The sequence below is a fragment of the Macrobrachium nipponense genome, chromosome 15 (genome assembly GCF_015104395.2).
Source record: "Macrobrachium nipponense isolate FS-2020 chromosome 15, ASM1510439v2, whole genome shotgun sequence".
Classification (NCBI taxonomy): Eukaryota; Metazoa; Arthropoda; class Malacostraca; order Decapoda; family Palaemonidae; genus Macrobrachium; species Macrobrachium nipponense.
In genome coordinates, this window is record NC_087208.1 from 38,514,539 (window position 1) to 38,534,706 (window position 20,168).

General features: G+C 43.2%; 1 protein-coding gene across 3 annotated transcripts in view; it reads left to right on the forward strand.

Annotated features, from left to right (window-relative positions):
- LOC135227103 (neuropathy target esterase sws-like) overlaps positions 1 to 20,168 on the forward strand; it is a 97,946-nt gene that overhangs the window by 35,542 nt on the left and 42,236 nt on the right. For 2 of the 3 annotated variants that reach the window (XM_064266962.1, XM_064266961.1), the window contains exons 9-17: positions 747 to 870; positions 1,471 to 1,627; positions 1,806 to 1,961; positions 13,906 to 14,046; positions 15,213 to 15,445; positions 15,734 to 15,916; positions 16,219 to 16,377; positions 16,668 to 16,787; positions 17,252 to 17,438. In XM_064266962.1, the coding sequence (XP_064123032.1) occupies positions 747 to 870; positions 1,471 to 1,627; positions 1,806 to 1,961; positions 13,906 to 14,046; positions 15,213 to 15,445; positions 15,734 to 15,916; positions 16,219 to 16,377; positions 16,668 to 16,787; positions 17,252 to 17,438 (1,460 nt within the window). The remainder of the gene's footprint in view (positions 1 to 746; positions 871 to 1,470; positions 1,628 to 1,805; positions 1,962 to 13,905; positions 14,047 to 15,212; positions 15,446 to 15,733; positions 15,917 to 16,218; positions 16,378 to 16,667; positions 16,788 to 17,251; positions 17,439 to 20,168) is intronic. The other variant, XM_064266963.1, reaches the window with a different exon arrangement.

A 20,168-nucleotide genomic window follows, 5' to 3' on the forward strand; every position in this document is an offset into this window, starting at 1 on the left:
TTTTTTACTTTAATTTTAGATGAATAGCTTCTTTCCGGCTAATCAAGTAATAGGCAGCGTTTTTATAGGGATTCCAACTATTCGTGGGTTCTAGCTATACGTGGGGGCAGGTCTAGTGCCCATCCCCTGTGAATATTGGTGGACCATTGTATATGGTATGATCTATTGGTGGTACAGACATGAATCGTAGTATGACAATGAAACTGTATCTGAAAGATGTTAGTTTCAGAATAAGGCTTTCAGATGAATATTAGAAGTCAGATGGCTGGATAGAGTAAGAAATGATAGCATAAAGAAAGTTACAAAATCCTGGTGAAAGGGAGCTGGAGATAGCTTACATGTCCGCCACTGGTACTGTCAGCTAGACACCTGTGGTCACCAGAAGAGTTGGAAGACCCAAAACCTACTTGGATGGGAAGTATGAGGAGGGAGTAGGATATAATGGATATTTGAGGAAGACAAAACAAAGGAATGAAATGAATGGTAGAGGTGATGAATGTTTAAGCTGAAAACTTTTATTTTGAAACAACTTAAGTTGAAGAGCATTTGCTTGCATTGTCATTTACCATAAGTATGCATAAACTCGTATACTACTACTTGTACATACAAATTAGAGAATGACTCTCAATTGAAAATATTCTGTCAGTACACTTTACAGTTGATCTTTTTCCTCCTGTAAAATTTTAGAAGCTCAATTCTATACCCTTTACATGATTTATAATTTAACAAGGATCTTGTATTTTCAGGCAAGGCCAAAAAACTGATGCAACATACATTGTCTTAAGTGGCCGTTTAAGGTCTGTCATCACTCACAAGAATGGTAGAAAGGAAGTCGTAGCTGAGTATGGTAAAGGAGATCTTGTTGGTATAGTAAGTGGAAAGTCTATTTTTTTGTCATAATTTTTGAATTTATAATGTATGAATGTCTTAATGCCATAATGTGTGCTAATTTATTTGACTATAGAGGCCAATAAAAGCAAAATTAACATGGTAAAGCCACTATTAGTAGTAACAGCAAAAATATAAATTTTTCCTCTATAAATTAAATTTACTTGGACTTTACATATGATAATTTGGTGTAATGTTGAACATGTCCGATGGTTCTAGATGATGTAGGTGTAATTTGATATTCTATGTAGAGTTAGTGTTCCTTTAAGATTCTCTTGAGCGTTAATAACAGTTGATATTTGAATGATTTTATCGGCACAAAAACTACCTTAAGGTTCTTCACGACGCAGATCAACGTTTTATATTAGTAGTGCACAAGCTGTGGAAAAAACTAGCTATATAAACATAGAACTCTCCTTATGGAGACCAATATTACAGTGAGATGAGTAGATTTTTAATCAGTTTGATTGCCATTGAAGGTATTAAATCCATTCCATTGCGTACGTTTTACCAATTTTTCAGGTGAAATTTAATACTTATTTTGTTGTATATTTATTGCTAACTTGAATGTTCACCTTTCAGGTTGAACTGTTGACACAGACGGATCGGAGTACAACAGTCATGGCAGTTCGAGACTCGGAGCTTGCCAAATTACCCGAGGGACTTTTTAATATCATCAAGCTAAAGCATCCAATCGTTATGACAAGGCTGATCAAGTTGTTAGGGCAGAGATTGTTAGGTCAGTATTAAGCTCTTCAGTAAACTCTTGAAAGACCTTTGATTTCTGTACTGCACATTAGTATTGTAAAGTTTTCAAAATTCTCATTGTGAAGTGTGCCAACCCTGTAAGTTTCATAGTTAATTACATTGAATATGATCTTGAATTACTGGTGTGACGAAGGCATAAACTTTTCCAGGATCTTGGAAGTCAACATCCCGCGAACCTCTCAGCGTGAATATTGAACAGCGTCCGTCGCAGAGCAATTATTCAACTGTAGCTATTGTGCCTGTATCTGAAGATGTACCTCTTTCCCAGTTCACTTTAGAATTGTATCATTCACTTTTATCGATAGGTGAGTATTTTTTATGAGAATGTTCTTTTGCACTGTTGTGCACTTACTGTTTGCAGTTTTTAAAATTAGGAGTACGTACCTATGTGTTATCAGTTTTTTAAAGTGTAAAAGATGCATTTCACATAAGTGACTTACCAAACAATTACATTAGCTGTACGCTTTCTTACCCGGCAGTCGAAAATTCAAATTCCTGGCGGCGGTAGCAGTGCTGCCATCGTTTGTGTAGGTGATACAGATCCCGCCCACTTTCGGGAATACCTGGTGCTGTTGAGCTTTAGACTTCAATTCATTTGAGCCGCAACGTCCATCTGTGGGGAGGAGGGAGGGCTCTGATTATGTAATTGTTTGGTAAGGCCAGTGTTAGGCCAAGTGTCAGTGTCGTGCCCGAGGAGACGGCTGTCCGTTCCCCCTGTTCTCCTAGACGAAGGTCACTGTCATACTCCCCAGCTCCCGGGAGAAGACATACCGGAGGTCGAAGGGAGACTGGGGAAGTTTGCCCACAGTCAGTCACCGACTCCGTCGACGTAGTCGACTCGCGAGTGCCCAGGAAACGCCGCTGGAAAGGTGTAGATATCAGTGACGTGCAGTTGTTGTCCGACTCGGAAGTGCAGTTCGCCTGTGTCGAGGCGAAAAGTGTGGAGTGATTTAGTGCCGTGTCCTTTGAAGAGACATGCCCAGCGTACGAGAGGGATGTCGCTGCCTGTTAAGAGCGCTCGCGCGCTTGCGAGACTGACTCGCCTCGTTGTGTATCGGTAGGAGTTTCGACTCGTTCGCCTCATTCGTCTCGAGCTGTTTCGACTCGTTCGCCTCATTCTCCTCGAGCTGCTTCGACTCGTTCGCCTCATACGTCTCGTGTGGTTTCGACTCCTAGTCGCTCGTTTTCGAAGAAGAACCATACGACAGCCATGACTCCGGACCAGATTTTTGGGGAGGATCATCAGTCCTCTTCGGATAGCGTATCTTCGGATGGAGTCAGACATTCAGGTGCGTTACATTCGCACACTTGTGAGACTGACTCGCATTGTTGGATTCGTTGTGTGCAGTGGTACCGTTTTTTCTACATAAAGGCAAATGAAGAATTTCATTATTCAGTGCCGTAGCCTGTGGTCGGAAAAGCCACGAGGAGTTACCAGATGTCACCAGAAAGCCACACTTATAGACGAAATTCCTCAAAACGGCAACCCTGGTTGTGTGGCGATAGGAATTTCGACTCGTTTGTCTCATTTGCCTCGAGCTGCTTCGACTCGTTCGCCTCATTCGCCTCGAGCTGCTTCGACTCGTTCGCCTCATACGTCTCAAGCTGCTTCGACTCGTTCGCCTCATATGTCTCGTGTTGTTTCGACTCCCAGTCGTTCGTTTTCGAAGAAGAGCCTTACGACAGCCACGACTTCATCTTCGCCTAAGGATGATGCGAAGGCCAAACCCTTGCTAGAGGATTCTGCTTTGGGTTCCTTTAAACATCAACTTCAAGAATTGATGGTCTTTTTGAAGAAGACAACGAGCCAGACGGAAGAGGAAGACGGGGTATTGGCCGTCCTGTCAGAAGAGGAAACTCAAGACCAAGATTCGAAGCCCTCTTCTGCTTATTCTAGTCTGTTAAGGTTCCTGTTGCAGACGTATACGGACTTTGTTTTTTGAATCGGCTTCGTCTTATTCCCCTCCATCGATGTTTGTGAAGGATAGGAGATCAACGCCTTCAGGAATACCGAAACCAGTCCTCGAAGAAAGCACTGAAAGTAGAGAAGAGTGGCTTGCTAAGAAGAGGGAGTCAGGCAAGGCTTCATTCGCCTTCCCTCAGTCGAAGTTGCAAATAAAAACTACAGGTTTTATGCGTCAGGAGAAGTTCCTTCTCTGGGAGTTTTTGCCTCCTCCTAAGGAGACTTCTCCGGCCTTGTGGACTCTCACTTACTCTGCCCGCTGTGGCTAAGGCAACTAGGAATAGTGTCTTCCTAGGTAAGTCTCTCATCGTTGATGAACTCAATGGTTCGAATTGGGGACCGTTGAGCCACCCTAAACTACATCCAATTCCATTCCACGTCTTCATGCTTGGAATCTTGGAGGAACATAAAGACGAATGTTGAGGCCTCTATGCTTGGAAACTGATGTAACTTCTTGGTGTCCCTCAGAAATAACAAAATTCCTCAATTTCTGTTACAGATGTTTCAGAAGAAGAGATGCTAGGTCGTCTGCACCATGACCTAAAACTCTCCACTGGGACTGGTAGAGCTCGGCAGAAGAGCTTCTTCTGCAGCTAGCAATAGCTTCTGACGCCCTTCGCGGAAACCCTTTTGCTCGGACTAGGTTCCTGTCAGTCTGAATCCTGTCAGGACCAGAGCGGACAACCTTTGTGGTATCGGTTGTAATGGGGTTATCTGAGAAGCGATGGATTTTGTGGAAGTAGTCTGGTAAATCCACCAGCAGATTGAGAAGGTCCGGGAACTGCTCCTTCCTGGGCCAGAATGGCGCTACTAGGGTCATTGTCACATTCTGGTGCGATTGAAGCTTGTTTAAGATCTCTCTTATCATTCCGAAGGGAGGAAAAGCGCAATCGTCCAGTCCTGCCCAATCTAGCAGCATCGCATCTGTTCTCCACGCTAGTGGTTCTGGAATAGGAGAAGAGGAAGGGGAAGGCGATTGTGCCTCGATGTGGCGAACAGGTCTACTGATGGTCTTCCCCAAAGCTTCCAGAGGTCCTGACACACACTCTTGTTCAGAGTCTTTTCTGTTGGCAACACCTGATTTACCCGACTCAGTTCATCTGCAATCACGTTCATTCTCCCTTATGCAATCTTGGAGGAAGGGTGATCCTCTTCTCGTTCGTCCAGGTGAGGAGATCTTCGGCTATATTGCTGAGAGAGAATGAGTGGGTCCCTCCCTGCTTCCGCACACACGACTATGCTGTGGTGTTGGCGGAATAGTCTGCTATGTTTCCTCCGGTGACTAAAGGTCGAACGCTTGTACTCCTAAAAGGATGGCCTTCAATTCCTTTCCATTGATGTGCAAGGTCTTTCTCATTCTGTCCACAGACCTGATACTCTCTTGGCTCCTAGGAGGGCTCCCCATCCGCTGGCTGAGGCATCTGAGAAGAACTGCAGGTCGGGGTTTGACACGACTAGGGAAATTTCTTCTTGTAATCTTTCCCTTGAAAGCTACCAACGAAGATCCATCGTTATCTCTTACATTAGGGGGAAAACTAGTGAGTCCGACTGTGTCTTCCGGGACCAATTTGTTTTCAAGAAGAACTGAAGCGGCCTCATGTGTAGGGGTCCTGACTTAACAAACTCTCCAGTGAAGCCAGGGTCCTGACTAGGCTCATCCATTCGAGAGCTGAGCAGGATGGGTGAACCAGAAACTGTTGGACTGGCGACAGGCAAGATTCTTTCTTCTTCAGGGAGAGAAAAACCCGAAAAGCTAGAGAGAATCATCCTTAATAGAGAATCCTCTGAGTAGGAATCAATTGGGACTTCTCAGTGGTTATTAAGATACCCAATTGTTGTGTCAAAGTAAGCGTCTTCTCCAAGTCCTTCACACAAGGACGACTGGATCCGGCTCTCAAGAGCCAGTCGTCTAAGTAAAAGGCTGTGTTGGTCCTCATCAAGTGCAGCCATTTTCCCAGAAGAGCGAGAATCCGAGTAAATACTTGAGGTGTGTGGCAGACCGAAGCAGAGGGCTCTGGACTGGAAGACTCCTCTTCAAGACGAATCTTAGGAACTTTCTGGAGTTCTGATGAATGGGGGCATGGAAGTATGCATCCTTCAGGTCGAGAGATACCATCCAGTCACCCGCTTGGATGGCTGACATTACTGATCGACTGGTTTTCCATTCGGAATTTCATCTTCCGGACGAGAATGTTCAAAGTGCTCACGTCCAAAACAGGTCTCCATCCCCCTGACACCTTGGGGACTACAAAGAGCCGGTTGTAAAACCCTGGGAAGTTCGTGTCTGTTACCTCCTCTATGACCTCTTGGCTGATGAGCTCTTCTACGTCTAAAGCCAAAGCTCTTATTGATCCCGTAGAGTATGCTGTCAAACAGACAGGTGTATTGGACAGTAGTGGATCCAGTGTAAGGGATCACATATCCCCCTCAAAGCACCTGTATGACCCGCTGTTCTGCTCCTCTTCGACCCCAATTCCTCCCAGTAGCTGTGGAGTTTTTGCCCCAACGGGTGGGTGAAGGACCTTTCGATCATTTATCTGTCTTCAAGAGAGGTCTCTTGGTAGACTTGGAGGTGGTTCGTAGGTTAGTCTTTGGTGTCTGCTGCCACCTCGACTTACCTCCTCGAAAGGTGTGCTTTTGGAAAGGGGAAGCTTTGGCTCTTGTCGCCCAAGGTTCCTTAGGTCTTCTTACTGATTGAGACAGAAGATCATTGGTGAACTTGTTCTCGAGGTCCGACAGTACATGCTCGATGGTTTCTTTTGGAAACAGATGAAGTTTACTCGGGATGGAGAACAACAAAGCTGATGTTTGTTTCGTGGTTACTCATAGAGATGTGAAGGAGCACCACCGTTCTCTCTTCTTGAGTACTCCCATAGTGAATAAGGCAGCCAATTCCACTGAACCGTGTCTCGCTGCCCTGTCCGCACAGGAGAACAGCTTGAGCCAGTCCGCAGAAAAATCCTCATCCAGAGACTGGCTATCTTCAATTTCATACAATCAACTTTCCTGTCAGATATATACATAGCTAAGACTCCGTCGTCCCCGACAGAAATTCAAATTTCGCGCCACTCGCTACAGGTAGGTCAGGTGATCTACCGGCCTGCCCTGGGCGGCAGGACTAGGAACCATTCCCGTTTTCTATCATATTTTCTCTGTCGCCGGTGGTATCAACATTGTTGCTATTACCTCCTGACTTAGATTCTTATTTCATCCTTTGATCATCGTTTATCGGCTTTTTGGTGACGTATCTGGATCGTGTTTTTGGCATTCGCTACTGTGGACTGATTTTGGACTTGCTTTTTGGAATTTTCTCAGTATGTCTGATTCAAATGTGAGTGTGAGAATGTGTGTGAATGTAGGCTGCAGGGTGAGGATACCGAAAGCTTCGGTTGATCCTCACACTGTATGTCGTAAATGTAGGGGGTTTCAGTGTTCTGCTACTAATACTTGTCATGAATGCGAGGGATTAAATGCAGAAGAATGGAAGACTTTAACTTCTTATTTGAAGAAGTTAGAGAGGGATAGGGTTAGACGTCTGAAAGGTGTGAGTTCAAGGCCTATTGAGCCTTTTATTGATACTTTTTCTAATCCTAATGATTTAGATTCTCCCTATGTGTCTAATTCACAAGGTTTACTTTCGGAATCGGCCTCGGAAATCGCCGATCTGAAAGCTACTATTCGAGACATGAAGTCCAAAATGGCGGACTTACAAGGTAAGGCTAGTGAAAGTGAGCATTACAGTGAAGTGAGTTCTCCCAGTGTTGTGGAGGGGGCGTTTGATCGTCCCTGCGACGCTCCCAGGCCTAGACCTCTTCCAAGCTCCCATGCCCAGAGGAGAAGGAAAGTCGAAAGCCTTAAGGAGGTCGTGGGGAATCCCCAACGGTCAGACGTCCCTTCAGCAAGCTCTGTTTCGTGGCAGGCTGCTCAAGGGCGCTTTAGAAAAAGTGTCCTTCGTGAGTGTTTCTCATCTCCCTCGCCCTCACCTAAACGAGGGTGGAAGGAGTCGGATTTATCTAGGCCTCTGAAACGGCATTTGAAAGAACCCGAATTTGATTCGAGCCCGGAGCGTTTCTCAGATGACGCTCCCTCGTCTATTAAGAAGGCGAAGGTGGCGTCAGCGTCACCCGACGTGGAGGCAGAAGAACACTTTCCTACTTCTCCCCCGATTGAAGACGAGAGGCGTCATGCAAATGACGTGGGAGAAGCTTCAAGGAAGATTATCTTGGCAGTACAAGAGCAACTGGCCTCTTTGGTGGGAGTGTTAGCGCCTCGTAGGAAGGACGTTGCACTTCCAATCAAGAAGTCTCGTCCTCTCTCCCCTGCTAAGCGAGAGGCGTCATGCAAACGTGAAGCTTCCAAACATATCGCAGAGGCTTCGGTTTCGAGAGCGAGATCGGGAGGATCTTACGGAAGACACGTAACGCCAGAGAGACGTGAGACGTCTTCTAGGCATGAAGCGTCATTTAAAGCTGCTTTTAGACGCGAGGCTCCAACCAATATTTTGGCGCCAGTTAGGACGCCTTTTGAGAGCGAAGCGTCTTCCAGGCGCGAGGCGTCATCCAGACGTCAGCAGCCACACAAGCGGGAGGCGTCAGCCAGGACGCTTGGCGGACGAGAAGCGTCATCCAAGCGGGAAGCGTCATCCATTTATGGAGAGAAGCCTGAGCTGTTGGCGCCTTCCAGGACTATTAAAGCGGGGAAGAGGAAGGAATATCATTCCCTTAGCCCCTCTCCTATTAGGAGTTTGTCTCCTCCAGAGGAAAGACGTACTGAATTGGCAGCGGAGACTCATATAGACCCCGAGTTAGAAGTAGACTCGGAGGAAGAGTATCAAGGAAGAGAAGGACTGTCGAACTATAAAGTTTTGACAGCCTTGCTTCTAGAGGAGTATGGAGACGACTTGACTCCTGCCGCTCCTCCTTCTCCGCGCTCTCTTTTCTCGAGTGCTAAGACGAAGAAATCTTCGTCTTTTCTCAGAATGAAGCCCGCCATTTCGATGAAGAGGGCTCTTCAGTCTTTAGACTCTTGGATGAAGTCTAAGAAGGAGTTAGTCAGAACGGTCTTCTGCATGCCTCCAGCGAGACTAGCTGGTAAAAGAGGCATTTGGTATCAGACGGGAGAGAATATGGGTATTTCTCTTCCGTCTACGTCAGAAGCGGACTTTTCGACCTTAGTTGACGCTTCACGTAGACAAGGTTTGAACTCGGCACGTATAACTTGGGGCATTTCAGAACTGGACCATCTCCTCAAGGGACTCTTTCATGTATTGGAAGTTTTCAACTTCTTAGATTGGTCCCTTGGGGTGATGTCCAAGAAAGCCCATGATTCTGAAGGACTCGAACCAGAAGTCCTTTTGTGTATTTTGTCTTGTATAGACAAAGCGGTTCAGGATGGCTCGGTTGAGATCTCCTCTTTATTTGGAGCAGGTCTTCTTAAAAAGAGGACAGTATATAGTGCCTTTTTAACCAAAGCGGTCTCCCACGCTCAGAGGGCAGCGCTACTGTACTCGCCTTTGTCTGACTTTTTGTTCCCTTCTCAGTTGGTGAAGGACATTTCTCGTTCATTAACTGAGAAGGCGACTCAAGACCTTCTGACGCAGTCAGCAAGGAAGAAGAAGCCTGCTTCTACTACTGACAAGAAAGGACCGAGTACATCAGTTCAGCCCTTTCGAGGTGGCCCGACCTCCAGACCTCCCGCAAGAAGGAAGGCTCCTGAGAAGAGAGGTAGGTCTGCCTTTCGTCCCTTTAAAAAGGGAAAGTGATGCTTCTCTCCTCCAAGCACCAGTAGGTGCCAGGCTCCTGGGATTTGTGGAGGCCTGGACGCTTATAAACGCAGACGCGTCATCGATGTCTGTAATAAGGAAGGGATATCGTATCCCTTTCCTGAACACTCCTCCCCTAACGTCAACACCACGGGAACTAACAGCCAGTACAAGGATCCTGTGCTGAGGGGGGATACTCTTCGATCGATGGTGGAACAAATGTGGGACAAGAGAGCGATAGAACTAGTACTGGATCAAAACTCCCCGGGGTTTTACAATCGCCTTTTTCTGGTTGCGAAGGCCTCGGGAGGCTGGAGACCAGTACTAGACGTCAGCTCTCTGAACAAATTTGTTCAGAAGGAGAAGTTCTCGATGGAGACTTCTGCCTCAGTCCTTGCGTCATTGCGACAAGGAGATTGGATGGTGTCTCTAGATCTCCAGGACGCCTATTTTCACGTCCCGATCCACCCTTCATCGAAGAAGTACCTCCGTTTCATGACTGGGGGAAGGATCTTTCAGTTCAGAGCCTTGTGTTTCGGCCTTTCCACAGCTCCTCAGGTCTTCACAAGCCTGATGAAAAATGTGGCGAGGTTTCTTCACCTCAAAGGAGTAAATGTCTCTCTGTATCTGGACGACTGGCTCATCAGGGCCAGATCAGAGACACAGTGCTTGGAGGACCTTACGTTAACTTTAGATCTGATCAGAGCGTTGGGATTACTCGTGAACCTCGAGAAGTCGCAGCTGACCCCCAGACAGAACTTAGTCTATCTGGGGATTCAGATGGATTCTCGGGGTTTTCGAGTATTTCCTTCGCAAGAGAGAATCGCAAAAGGTTTGCAGATAGTCTCTCTCTTCTTAAGGAAGGAACAGACGTCGGCGAGGGAATGGTTGAGCCTTCTAGGGACCCTTTCCTCGCTCGAACAGTTCTTCCCGCTAGGAAGACTTCATTTACGTCCGCTTCAATTCTTCCTCAAGAGGTCTTGGAGTTGGAAAACTGGACAACTTTCGGACGCCTTTCCCATTCCAGTGGAGATAAGACTGCACTTGGAATGGTGGTTGCCCCCTCTGAAAGAGAACAAAGGGATCTCTCTAAAAATCCAGAACCCAGACCTAGTGTTGTACTCCGACGCGTCGGAGAAAGGTTGGGGAGCAACATTAGGCTCGAAGGAGGTGTCAGGCACCTGGGAACCAGCGCAGGTGTCTTGGCACATAAACTGCAAAGAGCTCTTCGCCGTACACCTGGCTTTGAAGAGTCTAGAACCTCTGGTTTCGAACAAAGTAGTGCAAGTAAACGTGGACAACACCACGGCACTTGCCTACATTCGAAAACAAGGAGGGACTCACTCCTCGTTCCTTTACGAGCTGACGAAAGACCTTTTGCTTTGGACGTCTCACAGGAACATCTCCCTTCTTACAAGGTTCGTTCAGGGAGTAAAGAATGTGAGGGCGGACAGACTCAGCAGGAGGAACCATGTCCTTCATACAGAGTTTACCCTACACGAGGAGGTGTGTCAAGATCTCTGGTCTCTGTGGGGGACCCCTCATGTGGATCTCTTCGCCACATTCATCTCCAAAAGGCTGGCAGTCTTATGCTCGGTCGTGGAAGACCCAAGAGCTCTTATGGTAGACGCCTTCCTGCTAGATTGGTCTCGCGTAGACGTCTATGCTTTTCCTCCATTCAAAATCCTGGGACTAGTACTGAAAAAGTTTGTGGCGTCAAAGGAGACGAGGATGACATTGATAGCCCCCTTTTGGCCGGCCCAAGATTGGTTCACGGAGGTGGTAGAGTGGATCGTAGACTTTCCCAGATCCCTACCAAGAAGGATGGATCTTCTCAGACAGCCACACTTCAAGAGGTATCATCAAAACCTCCCCGCTCTCGCTCTGACTGCCTTTCGACTATCGAAAGACTCGTCAGAACGAGAGGGTTTTCTCGCGAAGTTGCAAGCGCGATTGCGAGAGCACGCAGAACCTCCACTAGGCAAGTATATCAGTCAAAGTGGGAGGTTTTTAGAAGGTGGTGTAGAACTAAGAAGTTGTCCTCCTCCACTACCTCTATAGCGGAAATTGCTGATTTCCTTCTATTCCTGAGAGAGCAATCTCATCTAGCTGTATCCACAATAAAGGGATACAGAAGTATGCTCTCGGCAGTCTTCAGGAATAGAGGATTAGATCTGGCAGATAATAAAGATCTCCACGATCTCATAAGGTCCTTTGAGACTTCAAAGTCGAAGGAACCGGTCCCTCCTAACTGGAACCTAGACGTGGTTCTCAAGTTTCTTTCATCCGAAAGGTTCGAACCTCCTCATCTGGCATCGTTTAGAGACATCACCAGAAAATGCCTATTCCTATTATCTTTAGCTACGGCAAAGAGAGTTAGTGAATTACATGCTCTGCAGGATAAAGTAGGTTTCAAGGGAGACTCAGCTATTTGCTCGTTTAAGACCCTGTTTTTAGCTAAGAACGAGAATCCCTCGAATCCCTGGCCTAAGTCATTCGAAGTCAAAGGCATATCGAGTCTCGTAGGAAGAGAAGCAGAAAGGTCTCTATGCCCTGTAAGAGCTCTAAAGTTCTACATTCAGAGAAAGCATCAGATGGGAGGCTCTAGACAAGGTCTTTGGTGCGCGGTAAAAGACCCCACAAGACTGATGTCCAAGAATGCTCTGGCATTCTTTGTGAGGAACGTCATTACAGACGCGCATAAGGTCTGTCCTGACGAAGAGTTTCGACTGTTGAAAGTTAAAGCTCATGAAGTGAGAGCAGTAGCGACGTCTCTCTCGTTTCATAAGAATATGTCGCTTAAAAACATCATAGATACGACATTTTGGAGATGCAACTCAGTATTTGCATCTCATTACTTGAAAGACGTTCGTGTGACATATGAGAAGTGTTTTTCTCTGGGTCCTTTCGTATCGGCGGATACGATTCTGGGTATGGGAGCCGACACCAATCCTTAAAGTATATACTTTTCTTCTTTTTAGATATGGTCTGGAGTCTCTTTGAACAATGGAGGACTTGGTTTAGCACGGGCGGCCGTCTATGTTGTTCAGTAAGAGAATCTTGTCATATCTAATTAGATGAGTATAATATTTTTTTTTAGAAAATTATGTATGTGTGCGTAGTGGTTTTGAGTTACGGTTGTTGTGAAGAGTTCGGGGATAACTCGGAACAATCTTTAGTTCTAACATATGGTTAGGATCAGGTGGTCGGGATTGGTTGTGTGCTCCTTCATAAGGTGTATTGTCATATAAGTGGATCAGCACCCATTGACAAAGTCCTTTCAGGCTCTGCCGAGTAAGCGGATAAGACCCCATCGGCAGACCCACAAGAACTCTTGGCCATAGATCATATATCTCGCTAAAGTTTCTTGAGGTGATGCAGACTACTGGGCAAACACCCACGAAGTCTACCACCTATCAGGTAGGAACCAAGGTTTTATTTATACCTACAACATATGTTGTTTACCTGTCTATTCCATATAGTAGCTGTCTCTTACCCTCCACCGAAGGGTGCCAATCAGCTATGTATATATCTGACAGGTAAGTTGATTGTATGAAAATGATATTGTTATGTTACAATAAAGTTTCATACATACTTACCTGGCAGATATATACAATTAAAGGCCCACCCAGCCTCCCCGCAGGAGACAGGTGGAAGAGAGAAAATATGATAGAAAACGGGAATGGTTCCTAGTCCTGCCGCCCAGGGCAGGCCGGTAGATCACCTGACCTACCTGTAGCGAGTGGCGCGAAATTTGAATTTCTGTCGGGGACGACGGAGTCTTAGCTATGTATATATCTGCCAGGTAAGTATGTATGAAACTTTATTGTAACATAACAATATCATTTTTCTGGCTAACGCTGTAATTGTCCAATCCAGAAAACTGAAGACTTCTATCATCTGTATAAGTTCTTCACCAGGTGTCAGTAGCGGAAATGGTGTTGGGAGAGGAAGCATAGGGGGGGGAGCCAGTGTTTACCCTCTACTGTCTCCTCGCCTTGAGTTTGAGGTGTTTTGCGTTTATGGGAAGCCTGGGGGTACATGTACCTGAAGTACCCACCAGTTTTTATATCTGGTTAAGGGTATCATATCATTTTTAGTGTAGGTGATGGTGTTGTGTAGTGTTATCTGGTCTGTTCGCCCAGGGCAAGGGCAAACTATTATTGTTTTTGTCAATCATCAGTGAACTTCCATGATTGCAAAAGTCCTACCATTAGTAGGGACGACCCTGGCCTTTACTGCCACGTCTCCTACATGTGATGAGAGCGCCGACCAGAGGAAGTATCTACCTGTAGCTGCTCTCTCACAAGATAAGGTACTGCAGACATTATATATAATGTGAGCACATGACTGTTGTTTTTGTTCATAAAGCTGTCCATATACCCACCTTCCGGGTAATGTGGAGTCAGCTAATGTAATTGTTTGGTAAGTCACTTATGTGAAAATGATATTTTAATGATAAAATAAGGTTTCACATATACTTACCAAACAATTACATAATGAGAGCCCTCCCTCCTCCCCACAGATGGACGTTGCGGCTCAAACGAATTGAAGTCTAAAGCTCAGCAGTGCCAGGTATTCCCGAAAGTGGGCGGGATCTGTATCACCTACACAAACGATGGCAGCGCTGCTACCGCCGCCAGGAATTTGAATTTTCGACTGCCGGGTAAGAAAGCATACAGCTAATGTAATTGTTTGGTAAGTATATGTGAAACCTTATCTTATCATTAAAATATCATTTTTGGTCTCAACTTCTTACTCTGCAGTGTTTTTTTATTTAGTACAATAGCTGTATAATGGTCCTCACAGTGCATTGTCCCATGTTTTTATCTTGTTGATGGCAGTTAGAATATACAATTATTATTTTTATTTAAACATTGTGATAATTATAGTTTGTTCAGTCTGTAAATTTTCATGTGAGTGATTTGTTTGGACTTGCGGGGAGCACTACTAGTTATGTAAGTGCTTTAGAATTGGTCTCAGAATGGGATTCCATGCTATGCAAGGTAAATGTTTACCATCCAAGGGGTAACAGGTCAGTAGGGGTCAGAAGATAAATAAGAATATAGCCTTTCCACACTTGTACTATAAAGGTTAGAGACCTTGTATTTGCAGTTCATACTCCACTAATGAAGCCAAAGTACAGAGTAAGGTAAGGGCTAGGTCCTAGTTGTAGGTCACTGGTCAAATATGAATTCACCACTAGTGAGGATGTTGTGTTTCATGTATTTATTGTGTCTAGAATAATTTATGTATAAACACAAACCATTACCTCAAGTGCTTCCCACTGCTTGATTGGGTGTAGTAGATGTATCTATTTCAGAGCAAAGCTTCATACTGACTGGGACAATCAGAGATATAGGGCTCTTATTCCATTTGAGGAAGCTCTCACACCTAAGGTAGCAGGTTCTTCATTTTCGCTAATGTTTATATAGTTGTCAAATCTGAGCTATAGCAGAAGGCTTCAATGAAATGCTGTGGTTTATATTAGAAACCTAAATTTGTTTTGATATTCTCATAACTCTGTATCTGTCCTTTGTGTTGTGACATAACTTGTTTATATGTTTACGTGGAGTAAATTTACTCTGTGCAATGAAAATTTTGTTTATTCATATAAAACTTCATGATTATGCTAATTTTAATATGATTGATAACCAGTATTATTGTTTTCTTATTTTTTTAAAGTGAATTATTTGAGATATTTCATCACTTATGATATTTATTCATGGCATAATCACTTATGTTATTTATTCATGGCATAATCCTTATAACATTTAAGAATGCTGCTGTTTGCTTAGAAAACCCAATGACATGGACTTTTAATTATTTCAGGTCCAGCTGTGAGGTTAACGTCAGAATATGTAGTTCGCTCGTTAGGAACCAGTATATGGGAGTCTGCCAATGAATACCAACTTATATCGTGGCTTGGCCACATTGAAGATCAACACAGAGTTACACTGTATCAGTGTGATTCGTCACTCACGGTCTGGACACAGCGTTGTATTCGCCAGGCTGATGTAATACTTATCGTGGGATTGGCTGATACTGATCCACAGATGGGCAAGGTTAGTTCAAATAATTTCTGTAAAGGTTCTGATACTTTTTGAAAACAGAAACATGCTGAACTTAGATTTGTTTTGTATCATTCAAATAAAATTGTACCAAACTAGAAACAAGAGTACATTATTCATCATGAGAATTTATGTTTACATAATGTTTTTATATACACTTCTTTTATCATTTTGGAGTTTTATTTTGCCTTTGTATACATTACATATTTTTACCCAACCTTTGTGATCTCAGATAATACTACAATACAATCTGACATTTGTCGGTATAATTATATTTTCTAGATCGAGAAACATGCTCAGAAAATGGCTGTGAGAACTCAAAAGGTGCTAGTTCTTCTTCATCGTGAAGATGGACCCCCACCCTCTGGCACTGTGAGATGGCTCAATATGCGTTCGTGGTGTCAGTCTCATTATCACATCCAGGCTCCAAAACGCATGTATCAAAAGAGGCCACCTGCAAAAATTGTGAGTAAAATTGTGTTCAGTTAAATTTTGATGTATGTATATCTTATTGCAGCAAGTTGCAAAATACAACAGCAGTCAAGTTGAATTTATATTGTAATGCGCTAGACTAGAAGCTACTTTTCTGGAGAATTCAAAGTTGATGAAATATTTTGAAAAGCATAGGGCTGTATGTTTTGTTTAATCTTGCAGGGAGAGCAGTGAAAATCTGTACATACAAAGATCCTTGTACATCAGTATTCAAGCAACAGTATTATGGACATTTGACATTTCTTGTAATAATTGAAAATTTTTGTATTTTTCAGATTGAATACTACACAGAAAAAGTATTTTCGTCAAAGCCCAATGTTCACAGTGATTTCTGCCGTCTTGCTCGAGTGTTGACGGGCACCAGTATAGGTTTGGTTCTTGGTGGCGGTGGTGCGAGAGGAGCTGCACACATAGGCATGATCAAAGCCATCAAGGTAAAAGGAAGGATATTCAGTAAGGAGAGACAAAGTTGTCATTCATCTAAAAATCTAAGATATTTTTTACAGTCTGCATTTACTTTCCTGGGTGTAAATCCTGTAAATTTGTTACTTGTCTATGCCGAGTCTGGAGTCCATACACTACTAGTGAAGTTGAGATAAATGCTAGGACGGTATTGTTGTGATGAATACAGTATAGGTAGCACAAGTAAACTACCCTTAATCTTTTGTTGGAGCTGTGCTGTTTATATATTTTGTTGATAATTGCAAATTATTTCATTGTTCAGGAAGTTGGGATTCCTATTGACATGGTTGCTGGAGTTAGTATAGGCGCCTTGTATGGCGCTTTGTATTGCCTTGAGAGAGACTTCACCAGAGTAACGCAGAAAGCGAGAGAATGGAGTATGGTGAGTAGTGCAAATTCAAAACATTTACAGGTGCATATTAATTTTTCCCCAGATGTATTTTGATTCCTTCCCTTCCCCCATGGGGATTCTTGAAGGAACAAGAGGTTTGTTTAGATTTATGTAAACGTGAAAGGGATATCCAGGCCGCATTTTATAGAATCCCACGAAGGCCTTTTCTATTGTATTTAAATTCATTGTAGTAGTAATAATTTTGTTGTTACTGTACCAAATTGTTTATGGTTACATGAAAATTAGACAATTCCTTCTGTTTGTATGTATTGTTCTCATAATTTTAAAGGCCTTGCAAGAGTCTCAAGCATTGGAAAATTCATCTAGGTATTTAGTGTTGTGCATTATGAATGTAGTACTAACTACATGAAAGAAAATTGCTAACTTTTTACCGTAGATATCATTAACCAAGGGGAGGGTTCTCCAAAGGCATAAAAGTAAAAAACCCTTTTCAGAAAATGACAAGTAAATGGCGCATGGCTTTAGACCTCACATACCCAGAAGTTTCCATGTTCTCTGCCGTTGGCTTTAACAAACTCATCCACGAAGCGCTGGGTGACACTAACATAGAAGATTTGTGGCTTCCATATTTCACCCTTACCACGGACATCACCGATTCAGTGGCCAGAATTCATACTCATGGTAAGATTTTTAAGAATTTTTTAATATTTACTAGTTATTGTAACTTGATTGTTGACTGCAGCGTGAAATTAGAGCAGTCAGTTGTGATCATAGCATTTTTTTCAGCCTTTGGTAACTGGTTTTGGATGTTTGGTTTTATTTGATTTTTTTCAACAAATGAAGCATATAAATCTTGGAACCAAGGACGTTGAAAAAATTATGGTGGCATGTAATTACTTAATGGGATGCAATACAGTTAGTACTTGAATGTGTAACTTAACTGCACAAATGAAATATAATTGTTTCAGTGATCTTAGATATTAACTGAATTTGCTTATGCAGTATATTTTTCAGGCAAAATCCCCATAACTTTTTTATTGTTATGAATACATTTTTCCTTAGGTATATTCAAAACAATTAAGGCTAATTTTGATAATTACATGTACATAAAGTTTGAAAATTACACTGAAAGAGGTGCTATTGACTTAAGCCCACATTTGTGGTCCTTACAAATTGTAGACAGCAATCCTGAATAAAAAGAAAGAGATTGTCCGCTGGCTGGATAACCCTCAGAGATTGTCTGCTGGCTGGATAACCCTCACCAGTTTGTACCATTCAAAACTTGAGAGATTCCTGCTGGGCACTCCTAGACATGCACAGTACATACACTCCATTTACTCCACTTTTATTTGTGCAAAGTGCAGGAAAGGAAGGAGGGAACTCCCTCTGATTTTGAAGTTAGCGTGAAAAAATTCTCTGTGAAAAATGATCTTCAGAAACTGTGAGATGGAGGAAATGTTTCTCAGATTTGATGGTCACAGTAGAGGCAGGAAGTGGAGGTTCTTGTGTCACTAGCTATAGAGGTTAGGGAATGGATATCCTCTAATTGAGGTGCAGTTAATTTATGATTGACTTTTGAAATTTAGTCTGTCAAGCCAAGTACTGGGGCACATTTGCTCATTCATCGCTTAAGATAAAGAAAAGAGATAGATGGAGTTGTTAGACAGCAACATAAAGACATCTAGTCAATGAAGGAAATGAAAATGCAAAGATCTAATGGTGAACTAGAACACTCCACTGGTGCACCAAGAAGTAATAGGAAGGTTTGACAGCTAGGTTGAAGAAGGAAGTTTGGTTGGAGGGAAAGTTAAAAGCTAGAAAGTGGGTGCAGCTAGGAGCTGAAGGGATGCTGCAAACACCTTTAGCAATGCTTTCAGTAACGGCACTAATCTTCTACGTGGGCCAAGGTGCATAGTGATGGGAGTAGCCAGAGGAGGAAACAAGGGGCCATCTGTGACAGGGGAGGGAGAAGGTGTAGTCAAGGGGTCCCATGAAGGGCATGAAGTTTTAAGAGAAGAGCCAATGGCTCTCAGATTTCAAATCAGTGCTGGGATCAGCATGATGGAAGAGGATATGGCAAGTCAGAATTGGAGGCAAATAGTAGCATGCAAGCCCGAAGGTAGTAGAAGTTTAAAAAGTAAAAGAGGAGATGAGGTGGATAGAATATCCTTCATGGTAGCGATAGAGCTTATAAAGAGAGCATTGTGCATGCTGGAAGAGTGGTTGGCCTTCATGGGCATCAGGGAAATATCAGAAACAGAGGAGACGGTGACATGAGAAGCAGTGTTCCTGGCTCTCTTCTTCTTACAGTGAGAGTGTTGGCTTTCAGACCTAGTTGGTGGACATGACAGAGCCGAGACATCGTCTAAAGAAACATGCTCCTTGACAAACAAAAGTGGAGATGGAGACATGGAGACCTATGCCCCTCCTGAAGATATATTTGCTTAGAAAGACATCAAATCACAGACAGAAAGGAAGCACTGATGACGTTAATTGAAACAGTGAAATGAAAACAATGGAACTACTGATGGTGCAAAGATAATCTTTAACAAGTTGTTCCTTGGAGGAGCAACAGTGTTGAATCTCATAAGTAACATGGAATAGTGAGGAGTAGTAAAGTGAGCATCACAAGTAGGTCTAGGTATGTGCAGTAGGAGCCTCTCATATCTTGAACATTACAAGGTAGTCAGACAGTTTATTTCCTTGCCCATGAAAATAAGGCAGTTATGGGATAAATGAGTTCGTGACAAAGAAAAACTAGTTTTGCCTTTGAATACTACATATGCTGCCATATTAGTTTGGTTATCAGCATTTTTCTAGCCTTACCAAAGAATTCATTTCTCATGCTTAGTAAAAGCATGATGGGAATAAAAAATATGTTATATTTGTGCATTGGAAGATCAATGGCAATAAATGTTAAAAGTATCTATAATATGGTCATTACTATATTGTTTTCATCTCCTTGGATCCATGGTTAAGGTATTTGTTTTGCAGTAGAGATCATTAAATACTCTTTTGTGCCCACGTGTGTTCAGATTACGTGCCTATTTTGGTACTGAAATAATTAAGAAACTTGCTTATTGTTATGTGGAGTATATAGGTATTGATAATTATGTTTAAAAGTCTTGTCATTCTCTGAATGCTAGGACTTGTATATGAAGTATCCATTTGTCCTCATAAACATTGATTAATGAATGTTACCTAGGTGAGGCCAGGGTGTTAGTGTTTTCAGATTAGCAGAGCTTAAATGGTTTGGAGATCAGGTTACTCATGGAATTTAAATACCTATTCTTAGCTTGATGTGCCATTGACCATTGGTGACATTTCAATACTTCCCTTGAACTTGGAGATATAACTTGTAGGTTTGGTGTAGTGTTATTTATATCTTTTGAGAGTTTAGGTAACTGAATG